The 16,400-nt window shown below is 39.7% G+C and overlaps 1 protein-coding gene across 1 annotated transcript; it reads right to left on the bottom strand.

Annotated features, from left to right (window-relative positions):
- Window positions 1-1,831: 1,831 nt before the first annotated feature.
- Window positions 1,832-6,493, bottom strand: ventx1.2 (VENT homeobox 1, gene 2; the record flags this gene model as incomplete). The annotated part of the gene is given in 3 exon segments (NM_203530.1): window positions 1,832-2,528; window positions 3,944-4,209; window positions 6,228-6,493. Coding segments are annotated over 3 exon segments (789 nt in total). The 3' UTR covers window positions 1,832-2,249.
- Between the last annotated feature and the right edge of the window lie 9,907 nt (window positions 6,494-16,400).

Here is a 16,400-nt window from a genome sequence, read left to right as displayed (position 1 = left end):
TAGGTACAGTGCTTAAAGCAACCCCACTAACTTTGTACACACTTCACTTATGGCATTAAATTGGCACCCTGTGTTCATAATGAATGTTGTCAGAAACAGATTTAGGAGGGTGGCATATTATGGTGTCCAGAAAGATCCTGCATATATACCAAACAGAACATTTTGTGTGAGCATATATTATTATTTCAAAAATATGGCACAAATTCTTCTAAACATATGCTACATGGCCAGTATACCATTATTTCAAAATATTTCCCATGCTATTTAACGGAAGGTCTAAAACCCTGATGCTGGGTAGGAGGATTATATAACTACCTGAAAGTTATGGTTTATTCTCAGGTGTTTTGCCCATTTGATGCCAAAAAGGCATCAACATATCCAAAGCACCCCATAATGCCTCCCACTGAATTCAATAGAAATCGCTTGAGAGATTCTCTATACAGGTTGTTATAACCTACAAATTCTCTTGTGCATATTCAGGCTCTGGGGTTGTGGCACGATTCCCACTGAACACAACTGGAGACTGGCTTACACTGTAAGGCAACAAGAGACAAGGGAAGCAAAATGCCTGAGAATCCCCCTCTGTGGCTTAAGCCTTAGCAGTTATCACAGAACAGAGGCTCACACAAGGCCGCCCCTGCATGATTCAGTATGTAGATTATCAGCTAACCAAAATGATCATGATAGCAAGCTTTCAGAGCACGATTTAGCTTAAAAAACAAAAGGAATCACCTTCATACCACTTTGAGTTACCTTTTAGTATGATGTAGAGCAGGGATCCCCAACCTTTTTTTACTTGTTAGCCGCACATAGATGTAAAAAGTGTTGGTGAGCCACACAAGCATAAAATAAGTTCTTTGGAAAAGCCAGATAAGGGCTGTGATTGGCTATTTGGTAGCCCCATGTGACTGTTAGCCTGCAGGAGGCTCTGCTTGGTGTAAAATTGTTGTCTCTCTGCTTCCAAAACTTGCCTCCAAGCCAGAGACTTAAAAATGGCACTTACTTTGAGGCCACTGGGAGCAACGTCAAAGGGGGTTGGGGAGCAACATGTTGCTTATAAACCACTGGTTGGGGATCACTGTTGTAGAGAGTAATATTTTGAGACAGTTTGCAGTTAGTCTTCATTTTGTATTATTTGTGTTTCTTTTTAAATTATTTCACATGTCTCCAGTTTGGAATTTCCGCAGTTATCTGGTTGCTAAGGTCCAAATTATCTTAGCAACAAGGGAGTGGTTTGAATGAGAGACTAATATAGATAGATGATAGATAGACTGATAGACAGATAGATAGATAGATAGATAGATAGATAGATAGATAGATAGATGATAGATAGACAGACAGACAGACAGACAGACAGACAGACAGACAGATAGATAGATAGATAGATAGATAGATAGATGGATAATAGAAAGATGAATAGATGGATGGATAGATTGATAAATAGATAGATGGATAGATGATGGATAGATAGAGATATAGATAGATAGATAGAGATATAGATAGATAGATAGATACAGATCTGAGAGGACCTGAATAGAAAAATAGGTAATGAAAAGTATTGCTAGTTTCAATAGGTTTGAAGGATAGTTTCAATAGGATTCAATAAGATTAAAGGATTGGTTGCTAGGATAAATGGAACGTGGAAATTCCAAGCCAGAGAGCTGTTGAGCTCAATAATTATAAAAAGCACAATCAATACAAATTGACATTGTTTTTAGAACAGAAAAAACACTGAACCAAAAAGGTGATCTAAATGCAACTACCGCTTTAAGATGAACCCTTAAAACAAACTGGATTTGAAACTATAGTAACACATTGGAGACACCACATGGCACTTATATATATATATTTATTGTATTTATTTATTATATCCCTTGTCCTCCCTGTGTGTAATTTTGTATTTTGTAAGATTGTACAGCACTGCGTACCCTTGTGGCGCTTTATAAATAAAGTTATACATACATACATACATACAACCCATTTATTGTGATTATTTTAAAACATAAAACATTTCTACTTTCTGAACTTTCATAAAACATATCATTTTGCTTTCAGTCCACAAATATGTGCTTAAAAGCAATAAACAATTACAAGTATTGCTGCCAGAGCAAGTTTAATTTACTGTACAACTGAAATATATACAAGAGCAATAATATAATAAATATTTAGCAACTATTTACACATTTATAAAATATAGCAATATGTTATTATTTATACAACAAAATCCAATGCTGATTTATATCCAGGGGTTACATGTACTGAGCACCAAAGAGTGGGGGGAATTGTTCTTGGTGAGCACTCATCCTCATATGGTGGTGGAGCGGCTGGGGGATAAATGAATGCTGTGGCGCCTGGAATGGATGTGCCGGGGGCTGATAAAAGCTTCCACTGTTTAATGGGACAGGAAAGCCACCAGGGTAATAAGAGAAGGTCTGGGGGTAACAGACTGGCGGAGGAACCATGCTGTGCTGCTGGTCTTGTATCTGCCTCTTCAGTTTCATCCTTCGATTCTGGAACCAGGTTTTAACCTTTATGGGGAAACAAAATAAACATTATATTTAGAAAGGCATAGAAATGTATACATTTATTTTAACATATGTTAAATGATGATTTAAGAATACAGGTATGAGATACATTATTGTTGTCGGAATGTGTTATGCCAGCTCTATTTAAAATGAAGGAATAGATCTCTATAGGTGTTTTTAGTGGAGCAAAGGAGTATTCCTTTACTTGGTCTCCTCTGGAATGTGCATACTCTGCAGGGTAAGGGAAAGAATAAGTAGAACATAAAGAACGAGTGTGAATACATTGGTTGTCAAACGAATAAAAGAGTGGAAGTTCCTAGTACAAGGGAATAAATTAGGTGGAAGAATGATGTGACGTCTTCTAAGGGCTCTGGCACTCGGGGAGATTAGTCGCCCGCGACAAATCTCCCTGTTCGCGGGCGACTAATCTCCCTGGATTGCCATCCCACCGGTGGGATTTTCGCCGGTGGGATGGTAGTTCGGGGAGATTAGTCTCCCGTGACAAGGGAGCCTAACTCAGTGACTCGTTATCCTTTATTCAGCAAGCAGGGTTTGGCCTTTACACAGTAGCTGTTCCCTTTAGCAGTGAGTGCAAATGACACAGGAGCCCCATTAACTAACTCTCCTTTTAGCAAAAGGTTAAAGTGCAGAATGCTGGTGATTCAAGGTGGCTATGGGCAGCATGGCTAAGGGCAACATTGGGCAACCACTTGTCTTCAACTTGTGGCTCTTTAGCTGCTTAACTAGAACTTTCAAAATCCTAACAACAATAAACGAAATTCATTGGAATGGCTGGTGTTGTTACTGAGAGCCACAGGTTGAAGAACTTGAAATAACAAAACTGCTTTCAGCATATACACACATGATAGAATACATTTTTGGTTAGAATATTAGCATTGTACCTCTTAGTGCCCATACATAGAGTGTTAGCATCCATGCGCAATTACTGTGTTCTTCAGCTGCACCAGATTAAAAATATGAGGTGCTCATGCTTTGCTGTTGGATTTAGCGCCACCCATTACTTTCAACTGGCCATTGGTTTTGTGCCTGTTACTTTAACTTTACACCGTGTTTCATGATAATAAATGAACCACAAGACCTTTTATATAGTACTAGTGTATATTAAGGACCAGATTCAATTCCACAAGGAAATGTTATTTTATCATCATGTGAAAACTAATAAATTAGACTCGTTTTGAGGAGAAAAAAAACTTTTTTTCTAATCCCCATAAACTTCAATAAAGTTTTCACGTAATAATCAGTAAAATAAGCTATTCTCATTGAATTGCATCTAGCTTTATGGGAAAATCTGGAATTCAATAAGGAAATAAGCTTTTCTCATCTTCATCAAACTGTATCTGGTCCTAAATGTGAAACCCTGGTTGTAAATGTACTTTCTTCACCCAGGTTATAACTACCTGTATTTCAGAGAGTTGGAGAGACGTTGCCAGCTTCTTCCTTTCAGATGCCCCTAGATATCTCTGCTTATTGAATGCCTGTTCCAGTCTGGTTATTTGCTGGGGGGTGAATGCCGTTCTCAGCCTGCGCTGGAGATCAGATTTGGGGCTCTTTGACCTGTGCTCTGTGTCATTTTCCTGGGAATTTCTTCCTGAGCTCTCAGTGCCATCATCTTCTGAGCCTGCTGGAGAAAATTCATCCGAGCTCCCCGAACTTCTGTGCAACGCTGAAGAACCAGAAAACATACACTTAGTAATTCTTTCCAACAAAAGTCTATTACTAGAGATTAAAGGAAACTGTTTAGGACAATGGCACAATAGCTGCTTCTGATGGTTTTACCTTTTGGGCTAATGGTAGCTCCACAGGCAAAGTACAGAAAGCTAAAAAGTGTCCCTATTAACTTGTATGGCAATAAAATGCATGGCAACCACCATTGTTATTTAGACATACAAATATGCCTAGAGGGAATGTTTTGATAACACTAGAAGCAATGGGCCCATTGATCTGTTCAATGAAAAATAAATGGAATAAAAAAAAAGACCTTTACAACAACACGCGTTACAGAAAATAGGAGACAGTGAGATAAAAAGTAGTTTTTCAACCAGGCATTCTGTAACTTTGTGTGTGGGGGATAAATTGCTTGAAACTGTCCGTATTCACTTTGATTGGCAGTTAACTGAAAGCTCTCCGGTGATTGTCCCTGGAAAACTCACCAGTCAGGGTTTCTAAGCAAGAATAGCCTGCCAAGAAAGTGCTACATTGCATTCAGGTGATTGCCAATCAGCAACATGGAGCCAAATGAATGAAAGGCCTAAACTGGAACATATACTGTACCATCCCCTTATTGATTGCTGAAACAATATAAGAAATCTTTTTCTGACATTTATTATTGGCTTATTGTACAGGTATGGGACCCATAATTCTCGGGACCTGGGGTTTTCCAGATAGGGGGTCTTTCTGTAATTCAGATCTCCTACCTTAAGTCTACTGAAAAAATTATTTAAACAGTAATTAAACCCAATAGGATTGTTTTGCCTCCAATTAGGGGTAATTATATCTTAGTTGGGATCAAGTACAGGTACTGTTTTATTATTACAAAGAAAAGGGAATCATTTAACCATTAAATAAACCCAATAGGGCTGTTCTGCCCCCAATAAGGGGTAATTATATCTTAGTTGGGATCAAGTACAGGTACTGTTTTATTATTACAGAGAAAAGGGAATCATTTAACCATGAAATAAACCCAATAGGGCTGTTCTGCCCCCAATAAGGGGTAATTATATCTTAGTGTCTTAGTTGGGATCAAGTACAGGTACTGTTTTATTATTACAGAGAAAAGGGAATCATTTAACCATGAAATAAACCCAATATGGCTGTTCTGCCCCCAATAAGGGGTAATTATATCTTAGTTGGGATCAAGTACAGGTACTGTTTTATTATTACAGAGAAAAGGGAATCATTTAACCATGAAATAAACTCAATAGGGCTGTTCTGCCCCCAATAAGGGGTAATTATATCTTAGTTGGGATCAAGTACAGGTACTGTTTTATTATTACAGAGAAAAGGAAGTAATTTATAAATATGTAAGTTATTTGATTTTAATGTAGTCTAAAGGAGATGGTCTTTCCGTAATTCTGAACTTTTTGGATAATGGGTTTCTGGATAAGGGGTCCCATACCTGTATACACAAAGCATGTCTACTCATGCCTAACCACTAGGGGGTCCTGAACTTCAGTCCACTATGGAGAATGCAAACAATATGGCAACTCACAGCAATGTGCTTAAATGCAATTATACAGCAGCATAAGTGTTCTGCACAATTGATAATCCATATTGTATTTTCTGTCTAAGGCTGATGGTAAACCAAAAAAAGGCATAGACATATATTATTTAGAACTAGGTTCCAACATGGCTTAAAAAATAGCATACAGTCTATTTATAGTAAATTTGCTATTCCTGTAACTACACTTTGGGACCCTTGGCACACAATAGACCTGTCACTGCTGGCCATTGCTTAAAATGGCAGAAATTCTGCCCCAAAGTTCTGAATTGTACATTCCTTTCTGGTGACAGGTGATTTCATGACCAGGCAACGCAGTGATGAATAGAAAACTTACTACAAATAGCCTGAAAAACCCTCTTATTTACTTCTTTAAGCAATGAATGAATGCTATAGCTTTTAAATTGATGAAAGCTTATGCTACAACTGTGAAAGAAGACAAGATAAGAAAGAAAGACACATACCTGGTAAGGAAGGATTAGAAAATTGTCTGTTTCTTGCCTCTTCTGAAGAGCATTGAAAACTGGTGATTTCTCCTTGTTCTTGTCCATCCTTTCTCCTTGGTATCTCCTTGGCATACTTGGTTGGGGCCAGTGGTTGTGGGGCACAAGGTATGTGGGGCCTGGAGCTTACTGAGTCCTTTCCATCTGGTGCCTCCTCTCTATTCCTTGCTAGAATGAGGTCAATAGAGAATCCCTGTTGAACCATGCTGAAGGGAAACCTGCTCTGGTTGGAGCCTTTACAGTTGTGTGTACACAAAGCCTATGGCATGCTGAGCCTCTGTTTTTATAGCTTAATGGATATGCAAGTGTGATCCACATCAAAGGGAGAACCAGAAATGGATAATAGCTATCAGAATGGGCTAATTAACGTAACCACTTTATGTTCTCACTTGCAACAAATGTCCCTGGCCCTGGCTCCAGTGAGTCTGTCAGGTTGGTGATTTCACCTTGTGATATTGGAGGTTTCAGTTGGAGGCATTAGCATTGGCCGGCACTGAATCCCATGGACAGACAGCAGAGAAATGCACAATGGGCCCAACTTAACAGAGATAATGTAGGTTTGTTTTTATTCCTTGATGTTGTTAATGAGCTCACCAATAAGAACAACCTCTTTTCCTTTATCCCTTTATTTAATCTTTTTAAAATCCAAATTGCCCTCATGGGGAAGAGTGTCTCCATACTGACCAGTTTTGTGGCTATCCACCAAGATAAGATAATAGAAAGACAATGGCAACTTAACCATGTGCACAGGGAATATAAATTACATTTTGATAGAAAAATAGTGCTAAACCATTCTGAACACTACATAATAAGTTAATAAAAAAGGTTTATTTTATCACATACCATCAGCCAACATTTTTGAATTCTGAGTGAATTTTGATTAGTTTCCATGATCTACAAACTGATCCAAGATTCTATGAAGTAAACAAATTTGTAATGGAATTTCATGATTGAAATAAAAAGAATCGGAGGTATTCTGGGGCAAATGAATCATTCATTTATTGATAGCCCATTGCTATGGTTACTAACCCATTTCTGGTGACTAAGTTCATCATTAATAATAAGGGGGTCAAATAAGAACAGGTTATTAATATCCCATTACATGGGCATTTTTTGTGATTTTGAAAAATGTAGATGGATCTAAACAGTGGTGTAACAATATGGCACTGGGCCCCACTGTAAAAAAAAAATCTTTGGATGGGTCCATCCACTTGATTAATTGTGACATATATATATGACTACATACACTTACATACACACACGCACAGGACTTAAGTAAACGAAAGTGTGTAGAACCATGAGAAAGGCTGTGGGATATGGCCAAAATTTTGGCACACATCAATAACTTTCCAGTGTTTCTGAGTGTAAACTTCCTGATTGTGCACAGGCATACTCCAAGCATAAACATGCAGGTTAATTATCAATAATTGATACCTTTAGCTTTTAACAACACCACCCTTGCCATTTACCCATAGTGATTGTTAGATGATGTGGCATGATTTGGCCAAGAAGGTGGTGGGCAAAAACTAGCTGATTCAATCAGTTAACCCCCAGGTGATTAAGTCACTAAGGGCCCGTGCAGATTCGTGGGATGATGCAGATGTCTGCCCAAGGCCAATTATATATTGGTAGACGTATCTGTTGTTTGTAACCCAAATGATAAGCCCTATAATGAAACTCATTCAGTTGGGAAAAAAATATGGCTTGGGTAAAACCATCTTTATGGCAGTTACTCAAACTTCCTTTGCACCGACACAATGAGATTGTATGTTTTCTTACAGCAGGTTCAGTATGTACAGTGAAGGTGTATCACCAATAAAAAGATGCACAATAAATGTAATATTTTATTCTTACCATGCCTCTAACAATCATGCATAAAGCTGGCCATACAGGGCTGATAAAAGCTGCTGACTCGGCATGTGTATAGGAAGGCCTGCGCAACTGATATCTGGATTAAAGGCAGCCACATAGCTATCAGGGCGAAGACTGCACGAATGAGGAGATACGGCCCTCACTCCAATGAATTTCATCCATATATTGATTATGCAGGGAGTCTTTGTTGGCCTTTCCATGGGTGGGGAAATCAGGCAAAGATTTGCTAGTTTGGCAACCTTGTCCTAAAAGCCACAAATGGTCCTAATGTTCAAAGCAACTGTTTTGAATTAAAAGAGATATATTGCTCATAGAATGACAGAATGTTAAAGCAGAGAGCCAATTACCCACACACACACCCAGTATTGCGACTGGTTAATCTACACACTGTTGAATTCTGTAATGGCTTCTCAGGACAAAATCATGCACTTTTTATTACATAAAAGAAAACAAGATGTAGAGCAATACCCTTGTGCAGAAAGTAATAGCCTTAATTACCTTCAAGTTAAAATTATCCCCATGGAGTATAGAAAAAAACCCACACATGACTGATATATTTCATTTTCAGACCCACATGAACTTCAAACATAGGCATACACAATGTATGGATACAGGTATGCGACATGGTTTTTCTGGAAAAGTGGTCATTCCGAAATTGGCATCTCCATAAATTAAGTCCACTAAAAAATGTTTATTAAACCTAATAGGATTGGTTTGGCTTCAATAAGGATTATTATATCTTAGTTGGGATCAAGTACAAGGTACTGTTTTATTATTACAGAGAAAAGGGAATCATTTAACCATTAAATAAACCCAATAGGACTGTTCTGCCCCCAATAAGGGGTAATTATATCTTAGTTGGGATCAAGTACAGGTACTGTTTTATTATTACAGAGAAAAGGGAATCATTTAACCATTAAATAAACCCAATAGGGCTGTTCTGCCCCCAATAAGGGGTAATTATATCTTAGTTGGGATCAAGTACAGGTACTGTTTTATTATTACAGAGAAAAGGGAATCATTTAACCATGAAATAAACCCAATAGGGCTGTTCTGCCCCAATAAGGGGTAATTATATCTTAGTTGGGATCAAGTACAAGGTACAGGAATGGGATCAGTTATCCTGAAACCCGCTATTCATAAAGTTCTGAATGACATCTCCCATAGTCTCCATTATAAGCAAAAAAAATCTAATTTTTTAAAATGTTTTCCTTTTCTCTGTAATAATAAAACAGTATTTTGTACTTGATCCCAACTAAGATATAATTACCCCTTATTGGGGGCAGAACTGCCCTATTGGGTTTATTTAATGGTTAAATGATTCCCTTTTCTCTGTAATAATAAAACAGTACCTGTACTTGATCCCAACTAAGATATAATTACCCCTTATTGGGGGCAGAACAGTCCTATTGGGTTTATTTAATGGTTAAATGATTCCCTTTTCTCTGTAATAATAAAACAGTACCTTGTACTTGATCCCAACTAAGATATAATAATAACTTCTCAATTAGTCTTTATCCTTTATGTTGTATATTTTTAATTGTTTGCCTGCTTTTTTTTTTACCCATACAAGCTTCCAAATGGCCCCCAGCAGCTAAAAAACTGTTGCTCTGTGAGGTTGCAATTCTATTTTTATTGTCACTTTTTATTATTTATCTTCCTAATCAGGCCTCCCCTTTTCATATTCAAAATACACTAATTTTGCCTAGCAGCAGTAACCCATAGCAACCAATAAGATGTTTGTTTCAAACAGGTGGCCAGAAAATTCTACCTGCTGATTGATTGCTATGGGTTACTGCTCCTGGACAAAAATGTAGGGTTGTGTAATACCAGGAGCAAAGTTTCCTTAGTGCCTTTTAGGGCTCTGGCACACGGGGAAATTAGTCGCCCGCGACAAATCTCCCTGTTCCCCGAAATGCCATCCCACCGGCGAAAATGGCATACGCGCGGTGCCTTGAGAGGAAACTTCCGCAATTTCATTGAAATTGCGACGCCGCGTATGCCATCCCTAATCGCCCCGAAATGCCATCCCACCGGCGAAAATGTAAATCGCCGGTGGGATGGCATACGCGGCATCGCAATTTCCGTAACTAATCTCCTCGTGTGCCAGAGCCCTTATTACATAACCCTAAAAATGTCTTTGGGCACTTATCACAGATATGAGTGGACTTGGCCACTTGTCAATGGAATCCTCAATTATTATCTAAACATGCAAGCTGCTGTAAGTGTTTTGCTTGCAACTTAAATTCTTACATAGAACAATAAGACAAATACCCATAAGCCAATGCAGACAATTTAGGTTTAGCTGACAAACTGGCCAATTGGCTGGTTAAGGTGGCCATAGACTGGCAGATTTCAGCTGACAATTTGGGTCCTTTAGAACAATATTGATAGCACCCCTGACAGGCCTACCCGACCGATATCTGGCCTAAAATTGGGAAGAGATATTGGGGAAAGATTCCCACATTTGGCAACTTTGCCAATTGAGCATGTTTTCGTGTATGGGCAGCTATACAGGGGTGCAGGGCTGGCACTAGTAGCAAAGATCCAACTTTATGGTGCCCCTGATTGGTAATCTCGCTTTTTCACATTTATAATAGTGACCTTGCAGGAGGGAAATTTGTGTAAAGATTCTTTTAGAACTCAATTACTGGCTTCCATCTACAGTGGTGTGAAAAACTATTTGCCCCCTTCCTGATTTCTTATTCTTTTGCATGTTTGTCACACAAAATGTTTCTGATCATCAAACACATTTAACTATTAGTCAAAGATAACACAAGTAAACACAAAATGCAGTTTTTAAATGAGGGTTTTTATTATTTAGGGAGAAAAAAAATCCAAACCTACATGGCCCTCTGTGAAAAAGTAATTGCCCCCCAAACCTAATAACTGGTTGGGCCACCCTTAGCAGCAATAACTGCAATCAAGCGTTTGCGATAACTTGCAACGAGTCTTTTACAGCGCTCTGGAGGAATTTTGGCCAACTCATCTTTGCAGAATTGTTGTAATTCAGCTTTATTTGAGGGTTTTCTAGCATGAACCGCCTTTTTAAGGTCATGCCACAACATCTCAATAGGATTCAGGTCAGGACTTTGACTAGGCCACTCCAAAGTCTTCATTTTGTTTTTCTTCAGCCATTCAGAGGTGGATTTGCTGGTTTGTTTTGGGTCATTGTCCTGCTGCAGCACCCAAGATCGCTTCAGCTTGAGTTGACGAACAGATGGCCGGACATTCTCCTTCAGGATTTTTTGGTAGACAGTAGAATTCATGGTTCCATCTATCACAGCAAGCCTTCCAGGTCCTGAAGCAGCAAAACAACCCCAGACCATCACACTACCACCACCATATTTTACTGTTGGTATGATGTTCTTTTTCTGAAATGCTGTGTTACTTTTACGCCAGATGTAACAGGACACGCACCTTCCAAAAAGTTCAACTTTTGTCTCGTCGGTCCACAAGGTATTTTCTCAAAAGTCTTGGCAATCATTGAGATGTTTTTTAGCAAAATTGAGACGAGCCATAATGTTCTTTTTGCTTAAAAGTGGTTTGCGCCTTGGAAATCTTCCATGCAGGCCGTTTTTGCCCAGTCTCTTTCTTATGGTGGAGTCGTGAACACTGACCTTAATTGAGGCAAGTGAGGCCTGCAGTTCTTTAGATGTTTTCCTGGGGTCTTTTGTGGCCTCTCGGATGAGTTGTCTCTGCGCTCTTGGGGTAATTTTGGTCGGCCGGCCACTCCTGGGAAGGTTCACCACTGTTCCATGTTTTTGCCATTTGTGGATAATGGCTCTCACTGTGGTTCGCTGGAGTCCCAAAGCTTTAGAAATGGCTTTATAACCTTTACCAGACTGATAGATCTCAATTACTTTTGTTCTCATTTGTTCCTGAATTTCTTTGGATGTTGGCATGATGTCTAGCTTTTGAGGTGCTTTTGGTCTACTTCTCTGTGTCAGGTAGCTCCTATTTAAGTGATTTCTTGATTGAAACAGGTGTGGCAGTAATCAGGCCTGGGGGTGACTACTGATTGATTGATTGATATTGAAATTGAAAATTGAAATTGATAAACCACAGTTAAGTTATTTTTTAACAAGGGGGCAATCACTTTTTCACACAGGGCCATGTAGATTTGGAGTTTTTTTTCTCCCTTAATAAAGTAAACCTTCATTTAAAAACTGCATTTTGTGTTCAATTATGTTATCTTTGACTAATAGTTAACGGTTTTTGATGAGCAGAAACATTTAAGTGTGACAAACATGCAAAAGAATAAGAAATCAGGAAGGGGGTAAATAGTTTTTCACACCACTGTATTTTTCATATACCAAATCTGAGTAAAGTACTAAGGGTATTAGTATTTTAAGTTTGCCCAGGAGCAGTAGCCCATAACTACCAATCAGCAAGTAGAATTTACTGGTCACCTGTTTAAAAGCAAACATCTTATTGGTTGCTATGGGTTATGGCTACTGGGCGAACTTAATGCCTTTTATTACATATGGGGGTAAGAATGTTAATGAAGTTGGGCTTTCTTGGAATGCAGCAATTATAGGCCATAGGCCATTTTGCTGGATATAAATATCCTGCCTGCTGAAGGCTGCTATTATGGATGTGGTATGTGTAATGTATGTTGTATCTCCACTGACTTTTTCACCTGGAAATTAAATGCCCAGTTCCTCTTCATCAACTCTGTGGTTTAGATAAATGGAAACTGCTGTCACAACTCACGGCAGATATTGTGTGTTTTCTGCATGCTTGAAACTCCTGTCATACAAGGACTGTATGGACTGCTGACAGGGCCAGAACTAGGGGTGGGCAGAAGATGCACCTGCCTAGGGTGCAATGCTGGGGGGGTTGCTAGGCAGGTAACGCTCCTCCCATTCCCCTGTTGCTTGTCTCTGAGTGGCAACCCTCCCCCATGAGGTTACTGCACATACATGCACTTCTTTACGTGTGCAGCAGCGAGGTGGCCGGTCAGGCTGCCTAAGGCATCTGGTTGGCTTAGCCCACCCCTCACTGCTGAGGTTTCTGATTGATCATATATGCCTAATCTTAAGGTGGCCATACACGGGCAGATTTCTGCTTCTGATTCGGGTCCTTAAAAGCGATTCAACAACTTATTTGCCTGTGTATGGGCACCCGACTGGCCTGCCTGACCAAGATCTGACCTAGAATTGGCCAGATTTAGATCAGACAGTTTGATTATTCATTGGATTAAGGACCACATTGGATTGTTGATATGGTCCTCATACCGACAGCGCCTATGCCCACCTTTGTAATTCCATCGAATTAGCCCAATATTGCCCACCTTAGGTAGGCATATCGGGAGAAGATCCGCAACTGCCCCGAACCTCCTTAAGGCCACCTTAATGAGTAGAGATTGTTGGCCTCCAGAATCAGTGGTCCCTGGGCAAAGGCCCCTTTTGCATTTTTTTGTAAGGTAAATTTAATGTTTAAATTTAGTATGCCTATATACAAAATGAACAATATAATGGTTTACTTTCAATGTCAATACAAATGTTGCAATATATATTATAGATATCCAGGTTTGCCTGACAAAACTTGTTTTTTTACGAGGACAGCGTAATGCCTGCCATATGCCTGCCTTTTAACCAGATGGTTTGGCCCTAGGGCCAAACGATCAAATTATCGCCCACCTTAGATCGGCATATAGGGAGAAGATCCACTTGTGCATGGCCACCTTTAGCTTGTGTGAAATCCCCAGCTAAATGGGGAGAGAGAGGCTTCATTTCCTTCAATTCCCACTGAGAAAGGTTGGATAACTTCCTCCTGGAAATGACCCAATTTACCATCACAAGCAGTGATCACTGCCTGTAAATTGTAGATCATCTCCTTGTCATTTTTATGATAACCTTGCAGCTCTGCTTGTAAATTGATTACCTTAATCCCACTTGAATTAAATTCAGTACTGATAAAATTGTTTGAAGCCTACAATGGGCTTTTAGAAACTATAGATGTTATCTAATGAAGCATCCAGTATACCCCTTGTCTGTACAAACCACTTAGCACAATTGTATCATTTAAGCTATACAGTCATTAAAACAGCAACTGGAAGAAGCTGGACAGATGAGGTTGCTTATTTTGCTAAGTTATTGGCCCCTTGATTACTGCCAGGCCAAGTCAAGGAGGCATGCAAGGCAAGGAGTGGGGGGTGCCAAGTGGGGGTGGGAAGAATTGACAAGAAAATGCCATAGCCAATATCCTGTAGGACCTTCCTTTCCCTCACCCAGGGCCTGAACTAGGGGTTGGCAGACAGAAGAGGTATGTACCAGACACCCTCCCACCATTGATCCCTACGCTCATGCCTCTTGAGCCTACCCCTAGTTCCTGCCCAAGCTCTATATTTGTTCTTGGGTCCAAACAAGTGAACTGCAAGTTAGAATCTTCTTAGGAACAAGATTCTAATCATACATATTAGTTAATGCATTTGTACAGTGACTGTATAGTTGCAAGTATGTGATCTTCAGCTGAATAGGCAAGTGGCTCTCTTGCATGATCCTTTCATTCTGGAACTTCTAAATAACTTGGGCCTGTCATTTTCAGTTTGCCCCAATTCTGTCAGTTGTCAATTGATTTGCTTGTTCAAGCCATAGGGGCAGAACGGTTCATGGTGTACTTTGGCCCGGATTGGCAATCTCCGTATTCTGGCAAATGCCAGAGGGGCTGCTGTAAGATGCCATAGACAGCAACTATTTATTGGGCTGGTGGGGGGATGTTTGGGTCTTTGTGTACTAGAAATGTCACAGCCTATTTTTATCCCAGGTCCCCTCTTTTTACCTTTTCAGAGTCATCCTGTTGAGGATTTTTTCCTTCATATTAAAATGATGTTTGGTATGCAATTTATATATATGACAACATTGATGTAGGTATTGGGTGAATACAACAGTTCATTTTATTGTTCTGGGTTACATTGCACTTAAAGTCACATCTCCTGTCTGCCCTCTCAATGGCATGGGAGAGACAAGGATCAAAGGGCAATAACAATATACTGTACCAGTCTTTATTGTTGTTTGTCATCTAATTGGCCATTGAAACAATATACTGTATCTGTCTTTAGTGTTGTTTGCCATCTAATTGGCCATCAAAGGGAGTGATAATGTGGGGCAATAAGATCTAAGGTGTAAGAAAGATGACTAAATTAGGAGGTTTCAATATAGTTAGTACAAGTACTGCCGACTCCATTCCGTCTGCCAGAGATTTCTTTCCTTCTGATGTATATCTGATTTGAAACACAAAGGCTGACTGGGAATTATGGTTGAGCAGGGATCCCCAGCCACAGTCAAATGTAAAAAGAGAGCAACACAAGCACCATAAAAGTTCATGGAGGAGCCAAATAAGGGCTCAGATTGGCTATTAGGCAGCCTCTATGCACACTATCAGCTTACAGGGGGCTTTATTTGGTAGTAAATCTTGTTTTTATTCAGCCAAAACTTGCCCCCCAAGTCAGGAATTTAAAAATAACTCCCTGGTTTGGGGGCACTGAGAGCAACATTCAAGGAGTTGGTGAGCAACAAGTTGCCACTGGTTGGGGATCACTATGGTAGAGTATAGCTATGCCACTTTAAATATAGTCACATTCTCAAAATACAGAAGAGAGAAAAAAATGACTGCTTAGCTTCATAGTTACCAAAGAACAGAAACAGAGTTGGCCTCTGAGACTGCATTTTCCAACCTGTAATTGGTTAAGACCGAAGGTATGCCATATGTTTTCGCCAAATTCCCCACCTTCAGCCACACTCCAGATCCATTCAAGGAAAACATATAGGCTAGGGTAGACCCTGAACTAGACTTTGCTTCTAAAACCACCCTACTTTCCATGTGTGTCTTTTACACTCTTATGGTTCCTTTTTGCCCTGATGCCTCCCTTTCCTTAGGTTTCTGGTCCTATCCACGCTCCTTTATAGTTTGAGATTAATAGCATAGCCTCTACTTCCTTGTGCAGTGATCCCCAACCAGTGGCCCGCGAGCAACTTGGTGCTCACCACACCCTTTGATGTTGCTCCGAAGGGCTTCAACGTAGGTGACCAATTTTTACATTTCTGGCTTAGATGCAAGTTTTTGAAATCTGAGTGGGGCTCACAAGTTAAAAAGTTTGGGGATTCCTGTTAGGGACACACCACCCAACACCCCTGTATCAATGGAAAATCCCTGCCACCCAGCCAATGTCAACCCCTGGATGGGCTATGCAAATATGAAATAAATCAAAAAAGTTTTGAAAAGTTGTATAGGATAGGAAACGTTTATATACTATAG

The sequence above is a fragment of the Xenopus tropicalis genome, chromosome 7, assembly GCF_000004195.4.
Source record: "Xenopus tropicalis strain Nigerian chromosome 7, UCB_Xtro_10.0, whole genome shotgun sequence".
Lineage (NCBI taxonomy): Eukaryota > Metazoa > Chordata > Amphibia > Anura > Pipidae > Xenopus > Xenopus tropicalis.
Note: the sequence above shows the minus strand (reverse complement) of the source record. Positions and strands in the feature narration are given on the sequence as shown.